At 43.4% G+C, this 18,853-nt stretch overlaps 1 protein-coding gene across 2 annotated transcripts in view; it reads left to right on the top strand.

The window, feature by feature from the left end:
- Nucleotides 1-18,451, top strand: part of GPC6 (glypican 6) — a 1,081,278-nt gene extending 1,062,827 nt beyond the window's left edge. For both annotated transcript variants that reach the window (XM_045869601.3, XM_054506389.2), the window contains exons 8-9: nt 10,114-10,289; nt 13,997-18,451. In XM_045869601.3, coding sequence (XP_045725557.1) covers nt 10,114-10,289; nt 13,997-14,199 — 379 coding nt within the window. In that variant the 3' untranslated portion in view covers nt 14,200-18,451. The remainder of the gene's footprint in view (nt 1-10,113; nt 10,290-13,996) is intronic.
- The last annotated feature ends 402 nt before the right edge of the window (nt 18,452-18,853 follow it).

The following is an 18,853-nucleotide window of genomic DNA, read 5'->3' as shown; positions in this document are numbered from 1 at the left end:
AGTCTGGGATGGGGCCTAAGATTCTGCTTTTCTAACAAACTTCCAGAACATGGAGTTGTTGCAGATTCTGGGGCCACACGTGGAGCAGTAAGGCTCAAAGACCGAACACCAGACACCCAATGGAACACACTTATACTTAAAAAAGATTCATTGCTTATCTGCAATTCAGATGTAACTGGCAATCCTGCCGTTTTATCTGGCAGCCCTACTCTAAGCTCCTATTAACATGTAAGATACTCCCTTTTTCAGTTCACGCACACACCTCGGGGAGCATGTTATGATTTGTGGTTTTCCCTTGGCCTGCACGCATACCCTGATGCTTCCTTTAATGGGCTTTCCTTAGATTAAAAACAACAGCAACTGAGCTGAGGAGGTCACATGGCGCAGGTGTAACGTCAGCCACTGAAGATAGCCGGAACCCAGGCTAGGTTGAAGCTGTCTCGACAATGAATTGCTTAAGCTTCACATGTGCCTCAAGAAAGAATTTGAAGTTGGAAATTCTGCCAGCCCTTATAATGCAGGGTATTGTCCACACAAACCTCTGGTCTCAAATGGGATGCCCGGTGGGCTAAGGATGGGTGCTTTAATTCCCTGGCCAGTGCTTGACTTAGTTAATGCCTTAGTTCATGCCACATGCACACACACACCAGAGTCTGGATGGCTTAAACAGAAACTGATTTCTCATAGTCTGGACGCTCTAAGTCCAAGATCAGGGGGCCAACAGGGTTGGGTTGCAGTGAGAACCCTTTTCCTGGCTTGTGGACAGCTGCTGTCTCTGCCATGTGAGGACAGAGAGAGAAAGAGGGTTCTAATCCCTTCCTCTTCTAAGGGCACTAGTCTCACCATGTGGGGGCTCCACCTTCACCCTCACCTACAACTAATCACCTCCCAAAGGCCCCACCTCCTAATACCATCACATTGGGAGTTAAGGCTTCAACATACGGAGCTGGAGGGCGGGAAGGGGACATAAATTCTGTCTACAGCAGTTAGTACTCAGATTCACATCCTCCGCTATCAGAAGAGCTAATCAAGAATTTTCCTCAGAATTCTGAGCAGTGTCTGCTACTCAAGAAAAGCAGCCTAGGATGCATCCTCAGTGACCGGCAGGAAAGTAAGTTTGCAAATATAACTTCTTGCATGTCTCACTGACGTAAACAAATTCCTAGAGAGAAATGAAAGAAGACACAGCAACACTGACTCAGCTCAGACAAATAGCAATCGAAAGGAAGCTAGTAAGTAAGGGGAGGAGGGAATCGATAATAATCTAGAAGGCCAAAGGGGGAAAAAAGTAAAAGCAGCACAGTGTGGGTTACAAGTCTAGGCCTCCTAACGCTCCCAGGGTGAACCCAGAGATCCTAGAAGGACATGTGCAACCATCTGTCACCCCTTAGAAGGGCACCATGGGCAGCTGGGGGGTCAGGACGAGCTGTGGGTAAGGAGCTGGAGAAGAATGACAGGATGCAGGCAGGAAAGCATGGGCTCCGAAGGAGATACAACTTGTATATGGTTAGCGTTTGCAGGCTAGAGCTCGGTCAGGTGGCAGCCATGGAAAAATAAAGCCCTCACGGTGTTCCTACAAGGCTCTTATCTTTGGGCTCCCATCAAGGCAGATTTTACTTTCTGAGGCCGTAACTCTGTCAAATTACATCATCTGTATCTTCCTTAAGGATTGTTTTCTCTTCCTGGGGATTCTTTGTCTAAGGCCACAGGAGGGAAAGAGGAAAGATTAGCACGGGACATGATGGGACAGGCCGGAAGAGCGCAATGAAAGCGCCCTGTGAGAGGCCACGCTCGACAGCATGTGGATTTTGTGACAGGACACACGTGGTTCCAGATGTGCCAGGGTTTCTTCAGTGATTTCCAAATTCCTCCCCCTCCCCATAAAACTGTCAAGCAACTTCCCGCGTCCACCCCTCCATAAGCCAGTGTCCAGCCTTCACCGTGTCCTTTCTTCAAAATGCCTTCTGGGAGGAGGCCAACAAGACGCTGGCTGAGGACGAGGATTATTCGAGTCAGTTGGAAACAGAGCGTTCGCAAGGAGCCTCTGCTGGTTTTCAAAGCCCCTGATCCTCACAGAAATAACTGTGTCCCCAAGGAAATCTTTCCTCAGGCCGGGAGATAAATACAGTAAATTGTAAGAAATAGGAAAAGTAGAAAAATCTAGAAAGTAGATCAGTCCCTCTCACCAGCCACCGAGTGGATTGACTAAGCAAAGAAATAGCAAGTCATGACTGGGTACGTTTGAGCAGATGGAAGAGGGTTGAAATGATGCACGGCAATGAGAAATCTGTCAAAGACAGTGACTTGGCAGAGCCGGCAGGACAATATTGTTTTAGTCTGATTGCAGAATGTGTCCCAAAGCACTCTGGCTGCATTTTAAAGAACTGTAAAATATCTGATGTATACCCAGCCAGGCAACCGCATTTGGGAAGGGGGGAAATCTGTCTGGGAAGGAACTGGAAGCTGTCAAACCCAGCATTCTTGAGCACATCCTTCCGTGCTGTGCACACGTGGGAGGAAGGAGCCCTCGAAAGCTGCGGTCCTGCGCCCGAGGGGTGCTGCGTGCACTCCAGCAAGTGGGGAAGATGCAGCTCCCAATAGGAGGCAAGAAGTGCGTTGCTGTCCATCACTCAGCAGCCCTGGGGACCAGCTCGTGGGTCTTTTGTCCCGCTCAGGCTGTAGGTCACTGCCTCCAGCCCTACGAAGAAAGGATGGAGAAGGGGGATCCTGCCAAGGAGCGGAGTGGCCAAGTCAAAGAGTTCAGCTTCTGCTCGATGCGGCAACCAATGAGCTGTGTGTCCTCCAGGGTTCCCCAAACCATTTCATGCCACGTGCTCTCCAGCTGGAGGAAAGGCACAACAAATCATTCCTCTCTACCGGAGTCCAGCTTTACAAGTCCAAATTCTGCAGCCGTCAGCCCCTCCTAAGAAACAAGTCTGGCATCCAAGGGGCCATGTTAACAACTTCATTTTCATAAGAACGCATTAGAATTGCAAAGTGTGTTTGATTTTTCAAGCATTTTCATATAACTTAGCTCAGTAGGGCAGCTTATGAAACGAGGTAAGGATTATTCATGTAAATATATAAATATATATAATCATATAAAGTAGCTAACTGGCTTGCCCACAATCACCCTGCTGGGTCTCAGGGAATCTCAGATGTCCTATGTCAGTCTCTCACCTTTGACCGTATTATAGGGTCACATCCCATCGAAGTACCTAATGTCACAGGTAACTCCAGCTTAGCAGTCTTCAAGAACGTATAAACCCACTTAAAACATAAAGTCACTCTATGCTTTGAGTAATTCCACTTTCTGGCCCACAAAAAAAAAAAAAAAAAAAGGTTGGGGGAGGGGAAAAAGTAACATATCAAGAACTTAGAGAAGTTACACTTAAAACTGAATTTTTTTGCCAAAAAAAAAAAACTGATTTTTTTTTTAATTGTGGTAAAATATACATAACATCAAATGTAACATTGTTACCATCTTTAAAGGTACAGTTCAGTGGCCAGGAGGTACATTGGCATTATTGTTCACCATCACCACCATCCATCCACAGGCTTTTATCATCTTCCTAAACTGAAACTCTGAATCCATTAAAGACTCGTTTTGCACTTCTCCCTCTCCCCAGCTCCCAGCAACCACCATTCTCTTTCCCGTCTCTATGAATTTGACTCCTCTAGTTACCTCATGTAAGTGGAATTGCACAATATTTGTCTTTTTGTGTCTGGATGATTTCACGTAGCCTGTCTTTAAAGTTCATCCGTGTGGTAGCACGTGTCAGAATTTTCTTCCTTTTCAAGGCTGGATGTATTATCTATACATACCACATTTAGTAACCTGTGCATTCATCAATGGACACGTGGGTCACATCCACCTTTTGGCTATTGTAAATAATGCCACTGTGAACAGAAGTGCACAAATATCTGTTCCAGTACTTGCTTTCAATTCTTTTGGATTGAAAATTCCAGGAGCGGAATTGCTAGATCATATGGTAAGTCTAACTTTAATGTTTTGAAGAACCGCCATACTGTTTTCCATAGCATTGCACCATTTTACATTCCCTATAGCAAGCACGAGAGTTCCAGTTTCTCCATGTTCCCAAGCCTGTTGATGGTAGCACGTTCGGTTAAGGATGCCTGCCGTGCCAGCCTGGTCACCATCACTCATAGCAAGCTCCACAGACATTTCCCCAACCAGGGCCCTTACTTAGGGCTGGGTTGGCTCTTGCTCTTCAGCAAGAAACCATCAGCGAACCTTGAGGAACAAGATTTATTACTCAGGGGACCTGGAGAGCACATGGCATGGTCAGTGACCACATAGCAAGGTCAGGGGTCACAGGGACAACCTGGGGCTTTGCCTTTATTCAGGTCGAGTGTAGGGTGCCTGAAATTTCTCAGGTTCACTGCCAATTGGCTGATTTCCTAATATAAAACCGAAGAGTAGGAATTAGGGCATGGGAAGGGAGATGAGGGGCACTCAAGCGGTCAGTTCTCTAGGTTTTCCAGGGCTTTCTGAAAGGCACGCTTCCTGGGTGGGAGCAGCCTAGTTTCTTCTCCACTGTTCTGCGAGTGGCCATTTCAGGTAGCCGCCGATGCATTTGCTCAAGATGCTGTCTTTGAAATGGATGCCCGGGCAATCAGAAGCTTAATGTCGGGCACTTACACTCCACTCTATGTCCCTACCAACACTTGTTATTTTGTTTTGTTTTGTTTTCAAATAATAGCCACTCTAACGGGTGTGAAGTTTAAAATTTCTATTTTAAGAAAGCCTCTGAAAGAAGTTATAGGTACCACAAGCTCACAGTCCCTTATCTGAGATCCTTGGGACCATCTGTGTTTTGGATTTCAGACTCCTTTTAGATTTTTAGAAAGTCATCCCAGGGCTGATACTATACGTTATGTAATAATACTCCCAGTGGGTGGAGTCTGAGGCTGTAACTCACAGTCAACCGTGTTCAATTTCTGCAGCAAGTTGTATTACTATTCCCGCTAAGTGGGATAAAATGAGAACTCTGATTAGCCTCATTTCAGATCAGATCAAGTTTTGTTAATAAGGGGAGTGCAGGAAAGAGAAAAAAAAAAACTTCGGAAATTTTTAAAATTTTGGAACTGCAGATAAGAAATATTGGGACCTGAATTACTATCATACTACTTAGATTAGTAAAACTCTTAAAACCACAGGAAGGAATGAGTATGTAGCTTAGAATTAGAAATCGCTGGAGAGACACGTATTGAATGCAGCTCATTTGTGGCAACAAGCAGGACTGAATCTGCTCTCACCTCTCTGCTCAGTGTGCCTTGAGGCAGAAGCAGTAGGAGGAAGCATCTGTCACCTTAAAACAAACCCAGGCTAGCACCTGGGGCCCCCATTTCTCCCCATTCCTGACCCGGCTTCCACTTGGACTTCTGCCAACTCCAAAGGGCACCGGCAAGATAACCTTCCTTACAGGTGTCTTGCTTCTCAGACTTTTACTGGCTTTCAAATCCCATTAGATTGTGAGAGCTGGGTGTCCCTTTCCCCCCTTCTGTCAAAGCAACTACCAGCATTAATGAGGTGATAAGAAATACAGACTACAGATAGGTCAACATGTCTGTCCTCCTGGCAAGCACATTCATCTAGCAACTGAAAGGAGTGATTTTGAGTGGTGGCCATGACGGACATGATGGCTGGCCGGGGTGGGGGGGAGGAGGGGGACGACCTTCTGTGGTGTCAGGTGACGGAGAGTGACAGAGGGTGTCACCTCTGCCAGTGGGAGCCCCGACAGAGCCTGCAGCCACTCACAAGGTTGAACATATAAGTGCCCCCACCCCCAATTCCTACGGAACTCTTCCACCCCGATCAGCTGTAACGTGTGGGTGCAAGCAAGGAAGCCTATGTCCACAATATGAAATTAGATGTTGGTCTTAGTCCATTCAAGCTGGTGTAACAAAATGCCACATCTGGGTAGCTTAGAAACAACAGAAATTGACTGCCCACACTGCTGGAGGCTGAAAGTCCAAGTTCATCAGTGTGCCAGCCGGTCCGGTGAGAGCCCTCTTCCGGGGTTACAGATTTTTCCATTTTTTGTTGTGTCCTCGCATGGTGCAAGGGCTAAGCTAGCTCTCTGGGGCCTCTTTTATGAGCTCTGCCCTCATGACCTGATCCCCTCCCAGAGACCTCACCTCCTGAAACCATTACCTTGGGCATTAGGTTTTCAACATGCGAACTTGAGGGGAACACAAACATTCAGCCCCTAACAACAGATGGGAAGAAAAATAATTCTGCAAAACTACTGAAGGTCTAGTTCCTATACATGCTCTTGCAGAATAGAAGGTAACCCGAATGAGCGAGCTATGCCTGCTTGTTCATGGATGGCACCCACTTGCCACGCTGAGCGTGAAGCATTGACCAACCATGACACCCTGTTCAACCTTCCAATCTGTCCTCATTTCTGGGTTCTCCCTGCCCCTGGATAAATGTGCGTCCAGTCTGGGAAGCTGGCTTATCTGTACCAAGATCCTACTTCCTTTCCGTGTCTCCCCAAACGTAATGGTGCAAAAAGAGAATGCTGTCATGACAAGAAGCTGGTGCAAAATCTAATAAAGAATAGTATGGGCTCAAAGAGGCATCCGTTTCTTCAGGACATGAACATTATACAAAGAGACCAAACATGAGTCCCGGGCTTCTATAGATCCCTCAGGTTGCACTTTGGATATCCATAGATTTGGCCTCGGGATGTACCTCTGGAGTGACAAAATGGCCATTTTCTTTTTCAACTGTGCTTGTGGTTTAAGTTTCCACATTGTCTCTAAAGTTACCCTCTGAATACACCAAAAGGAGAAAAGGTTCTTGAGGACACGGGTGCATTGTTACTTGTTTTTATTGTAAGCAGCTGAGCATCAGTAGGCACAGTTAGAGGGTGGGTTGATTTGGCAGTCTCTTATTGTTCCTGGATGCTCAGACCCCCAGGGGTAGCATTCCCATGTAAGCTATCGCAGTCAGCTTCTGATAAATGAATCTCGGCTAGCTGTGCAGTGCACACAGCATTTGAAAGAAACAAAGCCCTCCTCTGACCCGGCCTAGGTACAGTTGCAGGAATCATTGTCCAAGATGTTGAGGGGCAACACCAGAACCGACGGGCCCCTTTCAGCCACCCTCAACTCCCGTTTCAGCGAAGGCTAGCCTGCACTTGCTACTGTTCATGCCAATGAGCTTTAGTAATTAAGTAGAGCCCGTGGAGCCCAGCACATGTAACTGATGTCAATAATAGTCAATCCAATGTCATATTTTAGAAGTCAAGTCCAGAAGGTAACAGAATTTATTAGTATATCAGCCATATTATGCTTTGCTGTAACACTAAAGAGAGATGGTTCTATGACTTCTAAAAATTTCAATTAGGACTTTTTTTTAGGGTGGCAAATACTGTGAAGCTTTATGGAGAAGAATTCGCAATGCACTCTGTGTGTTTTATTATTCATTATGTGGTGAACGTGGTGAAGTCGATTTTGTTCAAGATCTAGATGAAGACATGGAGCTCATTCAGAGGACCTCTGACTTAAAATGGATAAACCAATTCATACACAAATGCATTATGCATAAGATTTCAATAACTGAAAAATGGCTGAAATATAAAAATCTCTCTGTTTCCATTTCTTCTTTTGGAGGCTAATGGATAGAGAGCCTTTGGCTTCCAGAACTTGGAAAATGACCCGCAGGAAGGGGAAGAATTGTAAGCATAAGTATGTTGTACAAGGATATGTAAAGGAAGGACAAAATAGAGGAATGAAGTTTTCTCAGCTTGCAAGCCACAATAGTAGAAGCAGTAGAAGAACGATGATATAGCCATCAGGCAGTGCTGCCCCCAGCCTATTGGGTCCCTGTCCCAGATGTCCTGATTCCCCTTGAGATCCACTCTTCATCCCTCCACCTGGGTCTCTGCCCTGAAGGAGGATCTCTACAAACTGCATCACCTGGGTCCCCTTGCCCACTGGCCTCCAGTTGGCTTCAGCTAATGGGAGGCAGCACGTGGAGGTCAGAAGGAGGGACGAGAGAAGTCAGGGTATCATTCCCTCAGCTCTCTCCCTGATGGGCCTTGGTTTAACAGTTGCTGTGTCATTCAGTTGCTCTCTGCGATTTCAGTGCTTGTGCATACTGGTGACAGTTCCTTCCCCTCTGGCCCTCCTGCTATTGTCAGTCTTGGGGTTCCTTGCCACCCAGCGCTGGTTTCCCTGTTCACACCTTCATAAGTTGTCTCTCCTTCAAACTCTATTACCTCTTTGAGTGTGCCATCTGTTTCTTACCAGGACACAGACAAATATAGAACCTTTGTAAGAATTAGAAAAAGGCACCTGATGGGTACATGAGGGTTCATTATATGGTTGTCTCTGCTTTGGTATGCATTGAAATTTTCGAAAATAAAACAATTCCCAAGAAGAACAAAAAATAAAAATGTGTCCCTTCGGTGAATGGTGCCCTGCAGGTGCATTGCTCTGTGGGCACAGAATTCAGGCTGGATTCCAGCCAAACTCCCTCCCTCAGCGGGTGACTTTGTGCAGTGCACAAAATGCCCAGATGAATGTGGCAGCCCTCCAAAAGGATGGGTAGATCCCTAAAAGCTGGAAAATATCTTAAAGAGAAAGCAAAGGTTGACCTGGGTCTTTAAGGATATTTGGGACTTAAATTGGAAAGTGCATTGCATGCAAGGAATGCCTGCAGGACAGGTGAGTATAAGCTGTATACAGGCTGTAGATTCTGTTAGGCAAGGAGTGCACCTTGAAGGGATTGTTGCAGCATAAGAAAGTAGAGACAGGATGGAAATGGGCCTTGACAGCTGAGCTATAAAATGTGAATTGTCATGTGTGATCAACCAGGCAGTATGGAGCACCATTTGGACACATGGACTCTAAAACTAGACCTACTGGGCTTAGATCATGGTTTTGCCATCCATTAACTTTGCACAGCTACTCATCCTCACTCAGCCTCAGTTTTCTCTTTTACCAAATGGAGATAAAATAGCATGCACCTCTTAGATGTGCAAGGGGGCTGAATTTTAAAATACATATGAGGTGCTTAGCACAGTGCCTGACAGTAAGTACTTGGTAGACATCAACTACTATCACCAAAAGTCTTTCAACAGAAGAGTAATTTGATGAAAACAATAGCTCGTGAAGATTGGTCAGATCATGTGTGCAGGATGCATGAGAAAGGAAGAGGCAGGGAGGGAAGTTGGTGTGAGGCTCTTGTACCATCTGCACTCTGGGAGAGCCAGGGGAAATGAGATAGAAGAAGCAGGTGCAGGGAGCTCTGGGAGAAAAAGAGAAGGAGGGCTATAAATGGGTGGGTCGTGAGCATGAGGAGTCAGAGGGCGCTCCAGACACTTTTCTGAGGTCTGTAGTCTCCACTGGTGTAAATGCACACAGGCAGCTTGGGCAGTTGGCTTTGAAGGACTGACAGTTTTAAAATTTTTTACAAGCTAAAGGAATATGAACCTAAATTTGCCAGTAAAAGAATTAACCATTAGATTTTACCCTTCTGCTTTGCCCAATATCAAATATTAGATCCAAGATGCTGTTACCAAACAAAAACCCCAGTGGACACCTCAAACATTCCAGTGCTAACTGGTCACACCTCCAATTGCCAAAGGTGGTTTTTTATATCCAGAAGTTCTTCTGATTAAAGTCTGAGGTAAGGTGTCCTCGGTTGAGAGAGAGCATCCTCGTACAAGAGAATTCTCTAAGAGCATATGTAATTTACAAGTTCAGTTCTTAGCAAAAATAACCAGATGGTGGAGGAAGCTAGTGAGCCCTTGACTTTAGTATCTACCATTTGGAATAGAGGAGGAAGTCGTTAATTTTAAGAAACAATTTCTGTAAGTCCCCAGTTGAACATTGATTCGTGGGCAAGCCTCCCTACAAATTCAGTACCATTTTAAGAACCACCCTGAAACCATTTTTTAGCCATAGCTCCCTCTGAGAAAAGTTATCCCTTGTTTTCACTTTCTGGTCTTTCTTCTCAGGAGTCGAGCTCAGTTGTTGCTGATGTCCTGGCCCACTGTCAGAGACAGCACAGCACAGTCTGGTACCCAGGCCCCTCCTGCCTCACGTTAATCTGTTCTTTCCCTGTCGGCCTCGCAGATACTTGCCCGAAATCATGAACGATGGGCTGACCAACCAGATTAACAACCCGGAGGTCGACGTGGACATCACACGGCCCGACACTTTCATCAGGCAGCAGATCATGGCTCTCCGTGTGATGACCAACAAACTAAAGAATGCATACAATGGCAATGATGTCAACTTCCAGGACACAAGTAAGGAAGTCTTTATCGGTACCAATAACCTCCACAGTGAGAAACAGGTTGTAGATGATACCCCACTTTTTCTTCAAGAGCAATGTTCACATTTAATCTTGTGTCCTGCTTGCCTGGTCTGCAGAGCTCTTTACAGTCCTTTGGACTGAAAGCTCTGATCCACAAAGCTTAGGATTCCACTAAAATCATAACTGGTCTTAAGGAATAGTTTCAGTGGATTACATTCAATGCTTCCCAAGCTAACATTGGGTCTCATCTGCCAGGTGATCCATTCATGATCAAGCAACAAAGTAATGTTTTCATCTTCTCCTTCCCCCATCATCATTTACATCTCTGCCCCAAACTCGTCCCCTTCTCCAACCACCAAAAGAAGAATGTTCTGAAGCTTCCTCAGACAAGGCTAGGTTGAAATCCCGGTTTTATCACTTACCGACTTAAGCAAATTATTTCTTGAGTCTCAGATTTCTCTTCTATAGAATGGGGAACGTTCCAGCCTGTGAGGTCGGGTCTTTGGGAAGTTCATTTGCGGCCATCTGTGAAGGAGCTAAGATAATATCTCATGTGCCCTGGATTCAACTGCATTAGCTCTCCCTCTATCCAGTCCCTCATGTGTATGAACCATAGACATTGGTCTCTGAAATATTGACAGAAATAATGAAATGCTGGTGCAATAGGACCATGACTAGTTTATTAGCCATCCCAAAATATCAGAAGTGATTGGAAAGTCTATGAAGTGAACGTTAAATTAAATTTGGGGTTTGTGTAAGTGGTTTTAAGATGTGTAACTATACAAATTTGGGGGGGGGTTATTTTATTGCTTTGGGATTTTTTTAAAGATATGTATCCTTAAACAGAGTTCCTGGGAAAAGATTTCTTGAACATAAGCTGTGCAGTCACCAGTGATTCTATAATTTGATCACTGAAGCAAAAGATGATGTTTGTGTGCTTGAATTAATGAGATAGAAAGAAACAAGTTACAGATGGAGGACATTAAGTCATCCAAGTCTTAGCCAGCATCCTACTGAGTTGTCCCCTGTAGAAAATTTTTAGTGCTTTATTCCATTTCAAGCAACTCAAAAATTAATTTTCTAAATGCAGGATAATTGCCAACCCACTAGACTTTATTGCTGTAAGATTTCTGAGAGTCCTCCTATTATTTCTCCTCCTCTTCACTAAACTTCTTCTTTACCTCTTCAGAAGAGAACCTTCCACGAGGTGTTAGCCTTTGATGCTTCTCCCCTGCTCGTTCCTTAGCTTCGCTCCTCTGAATGCATCGTCATCCTCTCTGTCTCACGAAATGCTTTATTATCTGGAGAATGACTATAGGAATAAGTAATTCAAGATAATGTAAGAATTAGTTGAGGTTGGCCTTGTTTCTCTTTCCTCTTTGACCTAAAGAGGTTATGTACATGTCAGTCTGCAAAGCTTAGGGAACGTCCTTGCAGAGAGATCGTGCTCCACTTCCCCTCACAAGAAAATAAAAATTAACAACAGTTAAGAGCATCACTTAGCTCTAACCCAAGCCCCATATTTGGTCCTCCGTTTTAGGATAGTGTCTGTCCTATAAACCATTATCACATCTTACAACAATCATCACCCTTCCTGCCTTTGACATTTTGAAAAATCACCCCTTAAACTCCTGCATTTCTGACTCCTTTTCAGAAAGAGATGGGGCCATTATTTTTCTCAGCTGGATCTCCTGTCATTATTTGCTTACCACAGTTTTAATATTCTAAATCACTTTAATAATATCTTTGTAAAGGTTATAGTACTTCTTGTTCATAATACCAGTGTTAAGAACAATTCCCTTAGCAGTTCTGGTATCTCTGAATTTAATTAATGGGCATTTTCCCCCTTGTAAAGGCCACTAAAGATAAATCCGAGAAAATGTTAAGAACCTGGTATAGTGTATTCAAGTGATCTTACCTGATATTTAGATGTCCCATTTAAAAAGAAGAAGAAGAAGAATCATGCTGAGTTGTGCCTTGCTTATTCGGGGGGACCATAGAAGAGCCCCTGTGTTACTTGGCAGCACTTACATGGTATCTAGTGCCCAAGATGGTGCCGGTATGCCAGGGGCAGCTCAACAAGCTCATCCTTGTTTCAAGCCAACAGGGAGGAATTTATTGAGTGAATCTTTGAGCAAGTGGGGCAAACAGGAAATGTCATTACCAGGTTTACAGTTTCCTCTGTTCTCCCAGGCACATTATCTCACCTATTCCCCCTAACGATCCTGTGAAACAGGAATATTCTCCTTTTTACTGCTGAGCAAGCGAGCCCAGTGAGGCTCAACGGCTTGCCCTCGTTCACTTAGAGAAAAAAACGGCAGGTTAAAATCTAGGTCCTCTTTGCTGTAGGAACCGTGTTTTTTGTTCTTTGTTTTCCCATCAGGCCTCATTGCAAGTGCAGCGTTTGGTGCCCTCACACATTTTACCAGAATGGCTTCACACACGCTCTACATGTAAATGCCATCGTCTGGATCTGTTGAGATAAGGAAAGGGACAGAAGTTGAGGAAACTGCTCAAGGCACATTTAACTGTTCAGCGAGGAATTTTTGTGCACCTGCTGCACGCCAGGGACCGTTAAAGGCCATGGGGATACAGAAGTGAACAGTATACACCACACAAAGTCTCTGCCCTCCACAAGCACACATTCTCACAGGGGACACAAGAGAACAAGCAAGTTAATACTACAGTTGCAAATGGCGTTAAGTACTTCCACCGAACTGGGACCCCGGTCTGAGACACAGGGTTTGTGAAGCAGGAAGGAAGCAAGCGGTGAGAAGTGGACTAGAGCAGGCCCAGAAGGCATGGCAGGCAAGTGGGAAGACGCCATGCTAAGAGGACATACGAGGTGGGCACCTGGGCGTTGATTTCAAGCAGGAATGGCAAACATTTTCTGTCAAGAGCCAGATATTAAATATGCTCAGCTTTGAATGCAGAATGAGACAATGCAGAAGCGAAGGGGGTGGCTATGTTCCAGTATAACCTCATCCATGGACACTGAGGTTTAGATTTCGCACACACCCTACTCATATGTCACAAAATACTATTCTCCGTTGGATTATTTTTTTTAAAAAACTTGAAAATATAAAAACCATTCTTGGGTTATGGTCCCAACAAATGCAAGCAGCTGTCCATAGTCGTCCACCCCGGGGTCAGAGGGAGAAGTTGGTTGAGATGGAGCTCATCCTCAATCTTAGAGGAGAACACAGGTGGAATCAAGTAGTCAAAATGCATAATAATACGTGCCTTTCACAACTATGTGCGCCTGTTCTCAGGTTGCCTACTTAGCCGTCTTTGTTTACCTTAAACCTCATTTCAAGATCCTTTACCAAAGCACAATATCTGCTGAGAACAATGGCCCCAAGGTACAAAAGGAGCGAGGGACAGAATTTCTTAAAGCAATTTAAACATTAACCAGAATAAGAAATACCTCTTGAATGCCAACACTGTAGGGATGGCCCTCGCCGGGTCTAGGAGTCATACGTTTCGTCAGTTGGGTAACTGGATGTCAGTTAGCACTGGGTGTCAGACATCTATTTTGGTCAGGTCTGCCTGCCCATCACAAACCTGCCCGCTAAACACAAACCCGTCGTGGGGGTTGGGAGGGGGAACATCCCTTCCACCCCCAGACCCAAATCTGGTGGGTGCCCCCACTCCTTCCCAGTCCTGGTCTAACTTTCTTTCTCAATCCGCCCACGCCAGGCGATGAATCCAGCGGCTCGGGGAGTGGCAGTGGGTGCATGGATGATGTGTGTCCCACGGAGTTTGAGTTCGTCACCACAGAGGCCCCCGCGGTGGACCCCGACCGGAGAGAGGTGGACTCTTCGGCAGCCCAGCCCAGCCACTCCCTGCTCTCAGGATCTCTGGTCTGCATCGTCCTGGCACTGCAGAGACTGTGCAGATAATCCTGGGTGTTTGGTCAGATGAAACTGCATTTTAGCTATCTGAATGGCCAACTCACTTCTTTTCTTACACTCTTGGACAATGGACCATGCCACAAAAACTTACCCGTTTTCTATGAGAAGAGACAGTACTGCACTCTGCCTCCCTTTCTGTTTGCCCAAAGAGTACTGGGTGCCACACTGGACTGCTTCCTCTTTCCTTCAGCTCTCTGTGGGGACCTTGTTTATTCTAGAGAATTCTTAACTCAAATCTTTCATACCAGGAGATTTTCTTACCTTCATTTGCTTTTATGCTGCAGAAGTAAAGGAATCTCACGTTGTGAGTTTTTTTTTTTTCCTGTTTAAAAAAAAAAAAAAAGGCAGGAAGAAAATAATTTCCCTTGTAAAATCAGGCCAAACCCCCAAGACAACTGCACTTTCTACAAAGGAGCCAATAAGAGAGAAAAATAAAAAAACTTTAACACTGTAAGTTCAGCATTGCCAGCTGACTCCCAGTATAAGCTTTTCTGTGATGAATCGGGTTTACAAAATGCTTTCGGGGAGAAAGTTTGAGATTTTTTTTTAACGTGGTGAAAATACAGTGTTGTCTTGGAGGTATTGTCTTGCACTCTATCCACACAATACCAAATTGAATTGGGGGTACTGATACTAAATTTAGAACTCCATCGTTAACATGAGAGCAAAATTGCCATGACCCAGCACCTCTCTCTCACCTTGCCCAATTTCAATTTCAATGATGGCACCATTTTCCTTAATTCTCTTAATGTCTGTCCCCTGTATCCAATTGGCACAGATTTTTCTCTTCATCTCCAGCTACTAGTGGACATTCCCATCAATTCATCCTCCTTAAGGGTCTGAATTGAAAATAATCTTCTGTGATACAGTGGCTTTGCTTTAGCCACAGGTTGAACGTTAATTCGACATTTCTGCCCCTGTGCTCATTACCGTCCCCAAATAAGAGTTCTTTTAATGAACTCATAAGCAATTTGATCCATAAGTGAGTTTTCATGTTTAACAGTTTGCTTTGTGTCAGTTGGTTTCTGCATCACAAGGGCATTCTCTTACAAAATAACTCACAACAAAAACCGTCAAGACAAAAAAAAAAAAAATATATATATATATATATATATAGTATTGACATGGAGATTTCTTTCACTTTTTTAGTCTTAGTATGATCATCTATTTTTATATCTCTCTATATATATATAAATCACAGATTTTAACTTCTTAATTCCAAGCTCAGGGTTGACACACCTTTGTAACGAAAATGTTTTGTCAACCACCTCTTCTTGTTTTGTGCTGCTCAGAGAAGGGATTCCTCAACGATCTGTGAGCACCAAGAATCAAGAAAGAGAACTTTTTACGTATCTAATTGTCCGTTTCTTAAAAGTTTGCCAGGGCACACCCTTTTTTGCATGAGCGTGCTTTGTCCTGGGTGCTCCAGATGGTACCGGGCTCACGGGGGGAGCCATGGGTGTGCAGGACTGTCCTGGTGATGGAAACTGTAGAATGGTGTATACACGCAAAACCATTGCTTCCATGTACGCCTTCAGCCTAGGATTCCCGCTTGGCACTTGGACTTGGACATAGGACCTAACTCAAGAGGCCCCTTAGAGCCACAAGCCTAACTGACCCTCCAAGTGTACCAAAGCCAGGCCCTTATGCTCCCCTTGGTAGAGAGAAGCAAAATAAACCAAACTGGGGCTTTATTCATATAGTTGGCTCTCCATGTGTTTCTTGGTTTTGATGATGATCTGGGGTTGGGAAAAGTAATGTTTCAAGACACCACCGTATGCCAGTCACATTTTATTTAACCCATTGGCAGAAATGGCGTGTAAATGGTATTTTTTTATCTTTGCTCTCATCAAAATTATAATTAGTTATTGATTTAGTCGTCACATTTAAGTAGAACACATGCGGCACAATAGTATTAAGTATATTTGAGCACTTTTGCAAAACTGCAAAGTATTTAGAAGCATCTATTGCTATTTTATGCCTAGGGAAATATAAAAAGTAGGATTCTATGAGACTTTGTGGCATCTTTTCATTTAAATCTTTATGAAATTAACACCTAATCTAATTCAGCATTGCATACTTCTAGAAAACCATCCATTTCACTGCCAAACTTCGGCTTCCTATCACCAATTACACAGAAAACATCTCTATGAAGGACCAATCATTTACATTGCCCATTTCATTGTATGTTCAGAAATCAGTATTGTCTTTTTCCAATAATTAAGGTGCAATACCAATTAAATCAATTTTGATTTTCCAGAATATTTGAGTAATAACTTGTTTTTATGGCTTTAAACTCCAAGTCTTTCCTTTTTTCAGTATTTCTGCATTGTCTTCTGTGAAGTAGAGCAGAATGCCTTGTTTCCTCTGTGCTTTCACCCCCAAAAGGCTTTGTGCATGTGTATGAATACACGTTATATTAATGAATGTGAACCCATGCTCCGTATACACTAAACACACAGATAATATATAAACGCCTGCTTCATTTGTTTCAACACCTTCACGATTGATACTATTCATATTGGTGAGATAACAGTGATCCATACGAGCCAGGCAGAGAGCTGAAATGACTATCAGTTAATGATGCCACAACATTCATCCCCTGCATGGATGTGGTCAAAATACTATTCAAATCGCACTTCCTAGCTTTTATCATCATCCGACTGTGTTGTATGATTTTCAGACCAATGTAACATGAGACTTGTTTTCTGTCCTAAGGGAATTAGTTTAATCTAGTTATCCCATTTCAGTAAGTATTTCAGCATTCCTCCTCTCCCCCACCCCCTGCCACGTTAATTTCTCTCGTCTAAACATAGCCATGGGGGATGAGAGGATGCTCCATTATTTCTCCCGATCTGCCCTCATTTGCTTTGATGTCCCCTAAATTCTCTAATCACATCACAACCTCTGTTAGGAGTAGGGAGGAATGGGCTCACTGAAATCAGACACTAGAAATTGTTGGGTGATGCTCATGACCGCAAACACTTAGCTTTATTGAAGTGCCTCTCTTTACATGTTCTTTAGTTATAATATGTATTTTTCTAACAGAAATACACGTCTGTAACTGGTGTATATTATACTTTGTATATGTTATAACAAAAGCTAAACAGAGGCTAAAGTCTTTAGCAGAGAAGAATGAATTGCAAATTCATGAATAAGAGCTCTGCTTATGGTTCTGTATCGAAGGGTAACCATGACAGCCTTCTGTCACCTTAATGAAGATCAAGTGGGTACTTTGATGACCGCCATCATAGAAAAACGTTACCACTAGCGATCGGACTCCCTTACGGTGATTTACCCAGAGAAGTAACTGGTATTACCTACTTCCATTGTAAGGGATAGGAAATATTACTTTGTCTACACTGAAAAACACTATTAAGTAGTAATTGTAAAAGTAACATTCTGTAAATCAAACATATTGAAAATATTACTGGACACAGAACCCTGATATTTAATTTATATTCCCTGCTGCAGACATTAGCCTACTTTAATGCTTTAGCCATTACATACATGTTTTGGCTACACACTGAACACCAACTAAAGTCCCCAAGGAGGAATAGAAACTTAGCAAATTCCTGAGTTGTGAACTCTTTTATGGCTTCTCTCCGCAAGGCTAATTATCAGGTGGTTTGATTACAGGTGGAAGTGTTAGCAAATGTAAGTTTTGACTTATCCAAAACTTGCAGAAATACCAACTCATTTTTATTTACTTACAGTCACTAATAGACCTGACTTTTAACTTAAAAGAGGGTGTGTGTGGGGAGTGGGGGGGGGCAGTTTAGCTTTGCCAAGAGAAGAGTAAAGGAGACCATAACTTATACATTTGCAACGTGTTTCTCCTTGGTGGAGACATTAGCCAGTGTTTAGTTTCAGGCCAAGTTATACAAATAGAGTATTGATTTGTATGCATTCTGGAGCCTTGCTGCATCACGGTTTGCTATGGCGTGGGACTCAGCCTAGCCTGGGGCTATTTGAACCTCATTCAGAGTTGAGTAGTTACTCGAATCTTTGACATTGCCTTGTAATGAGGTACTTCCATGAGAAGACCCCTGACGATGGATTAACAGTGAGGTCTCTGTGTGCATATGCATAATATATATGCAGGACAAATGTGTGCACCAATCAAACCTAAAATTTTATGTGACTGTCAAATGAGTATTACTTGGGTTAAGATTTTTCATTTCTGATTTGGATAGAAAATTGCTATTAATCTTGTATTAAAATAGTTTTTAAAAATCTACCAGTGCCCTTTCTGCATTTTCTTAATTATTGTCATAGTCTACATTTCAGAGTTTTTGAAGTTCTCTTTGTTTGAGACCTTTTTAGAAACTGCAGTATTAAAAGAGAGAAAAAGAACCATAGATTAAATCAGCACCACTCATCTAAATATCCTTGGCTTTTGAAATCATGAACTTTTAGAACTTTGGAACATTTGAGACCTTTCCAAATGTGTCTGGAAGATTCTCTCCTTTTGTATTGGTTTCTTCTTTAAGATAAAATTTAGTGGCTTGAGAACTGATGTCAATACTTTAGCAATGAGGTAAGAAAATTAAGATAATATGTGAAAAGACTAACCATTTCCAAATTCAGCAAATTGCATTGATTTTTCTATTTCTGAAAGTTTCCATGCTATCAGGAATGC

This window comes from Mirounga angustirostris, unplaced genomic scaffold, assembly GCF_029215605.1.
Source record: "Mirounga angustirostris isolate CCGP_5_RB_7025 unplaced genomic scaffold, mMirAng1.0.hap1 SCAF_3, whole genome shotgun sequence".
Lineage (NCBI taxonomy): Eukaryota > Metazoa > Chordata > Mammalia > Carnivora > Phocidae > Mirounga > Mirounga angustirostris.
This window is presented reverse-complemented; position numbering and strand designations above follow the sequence as displayed.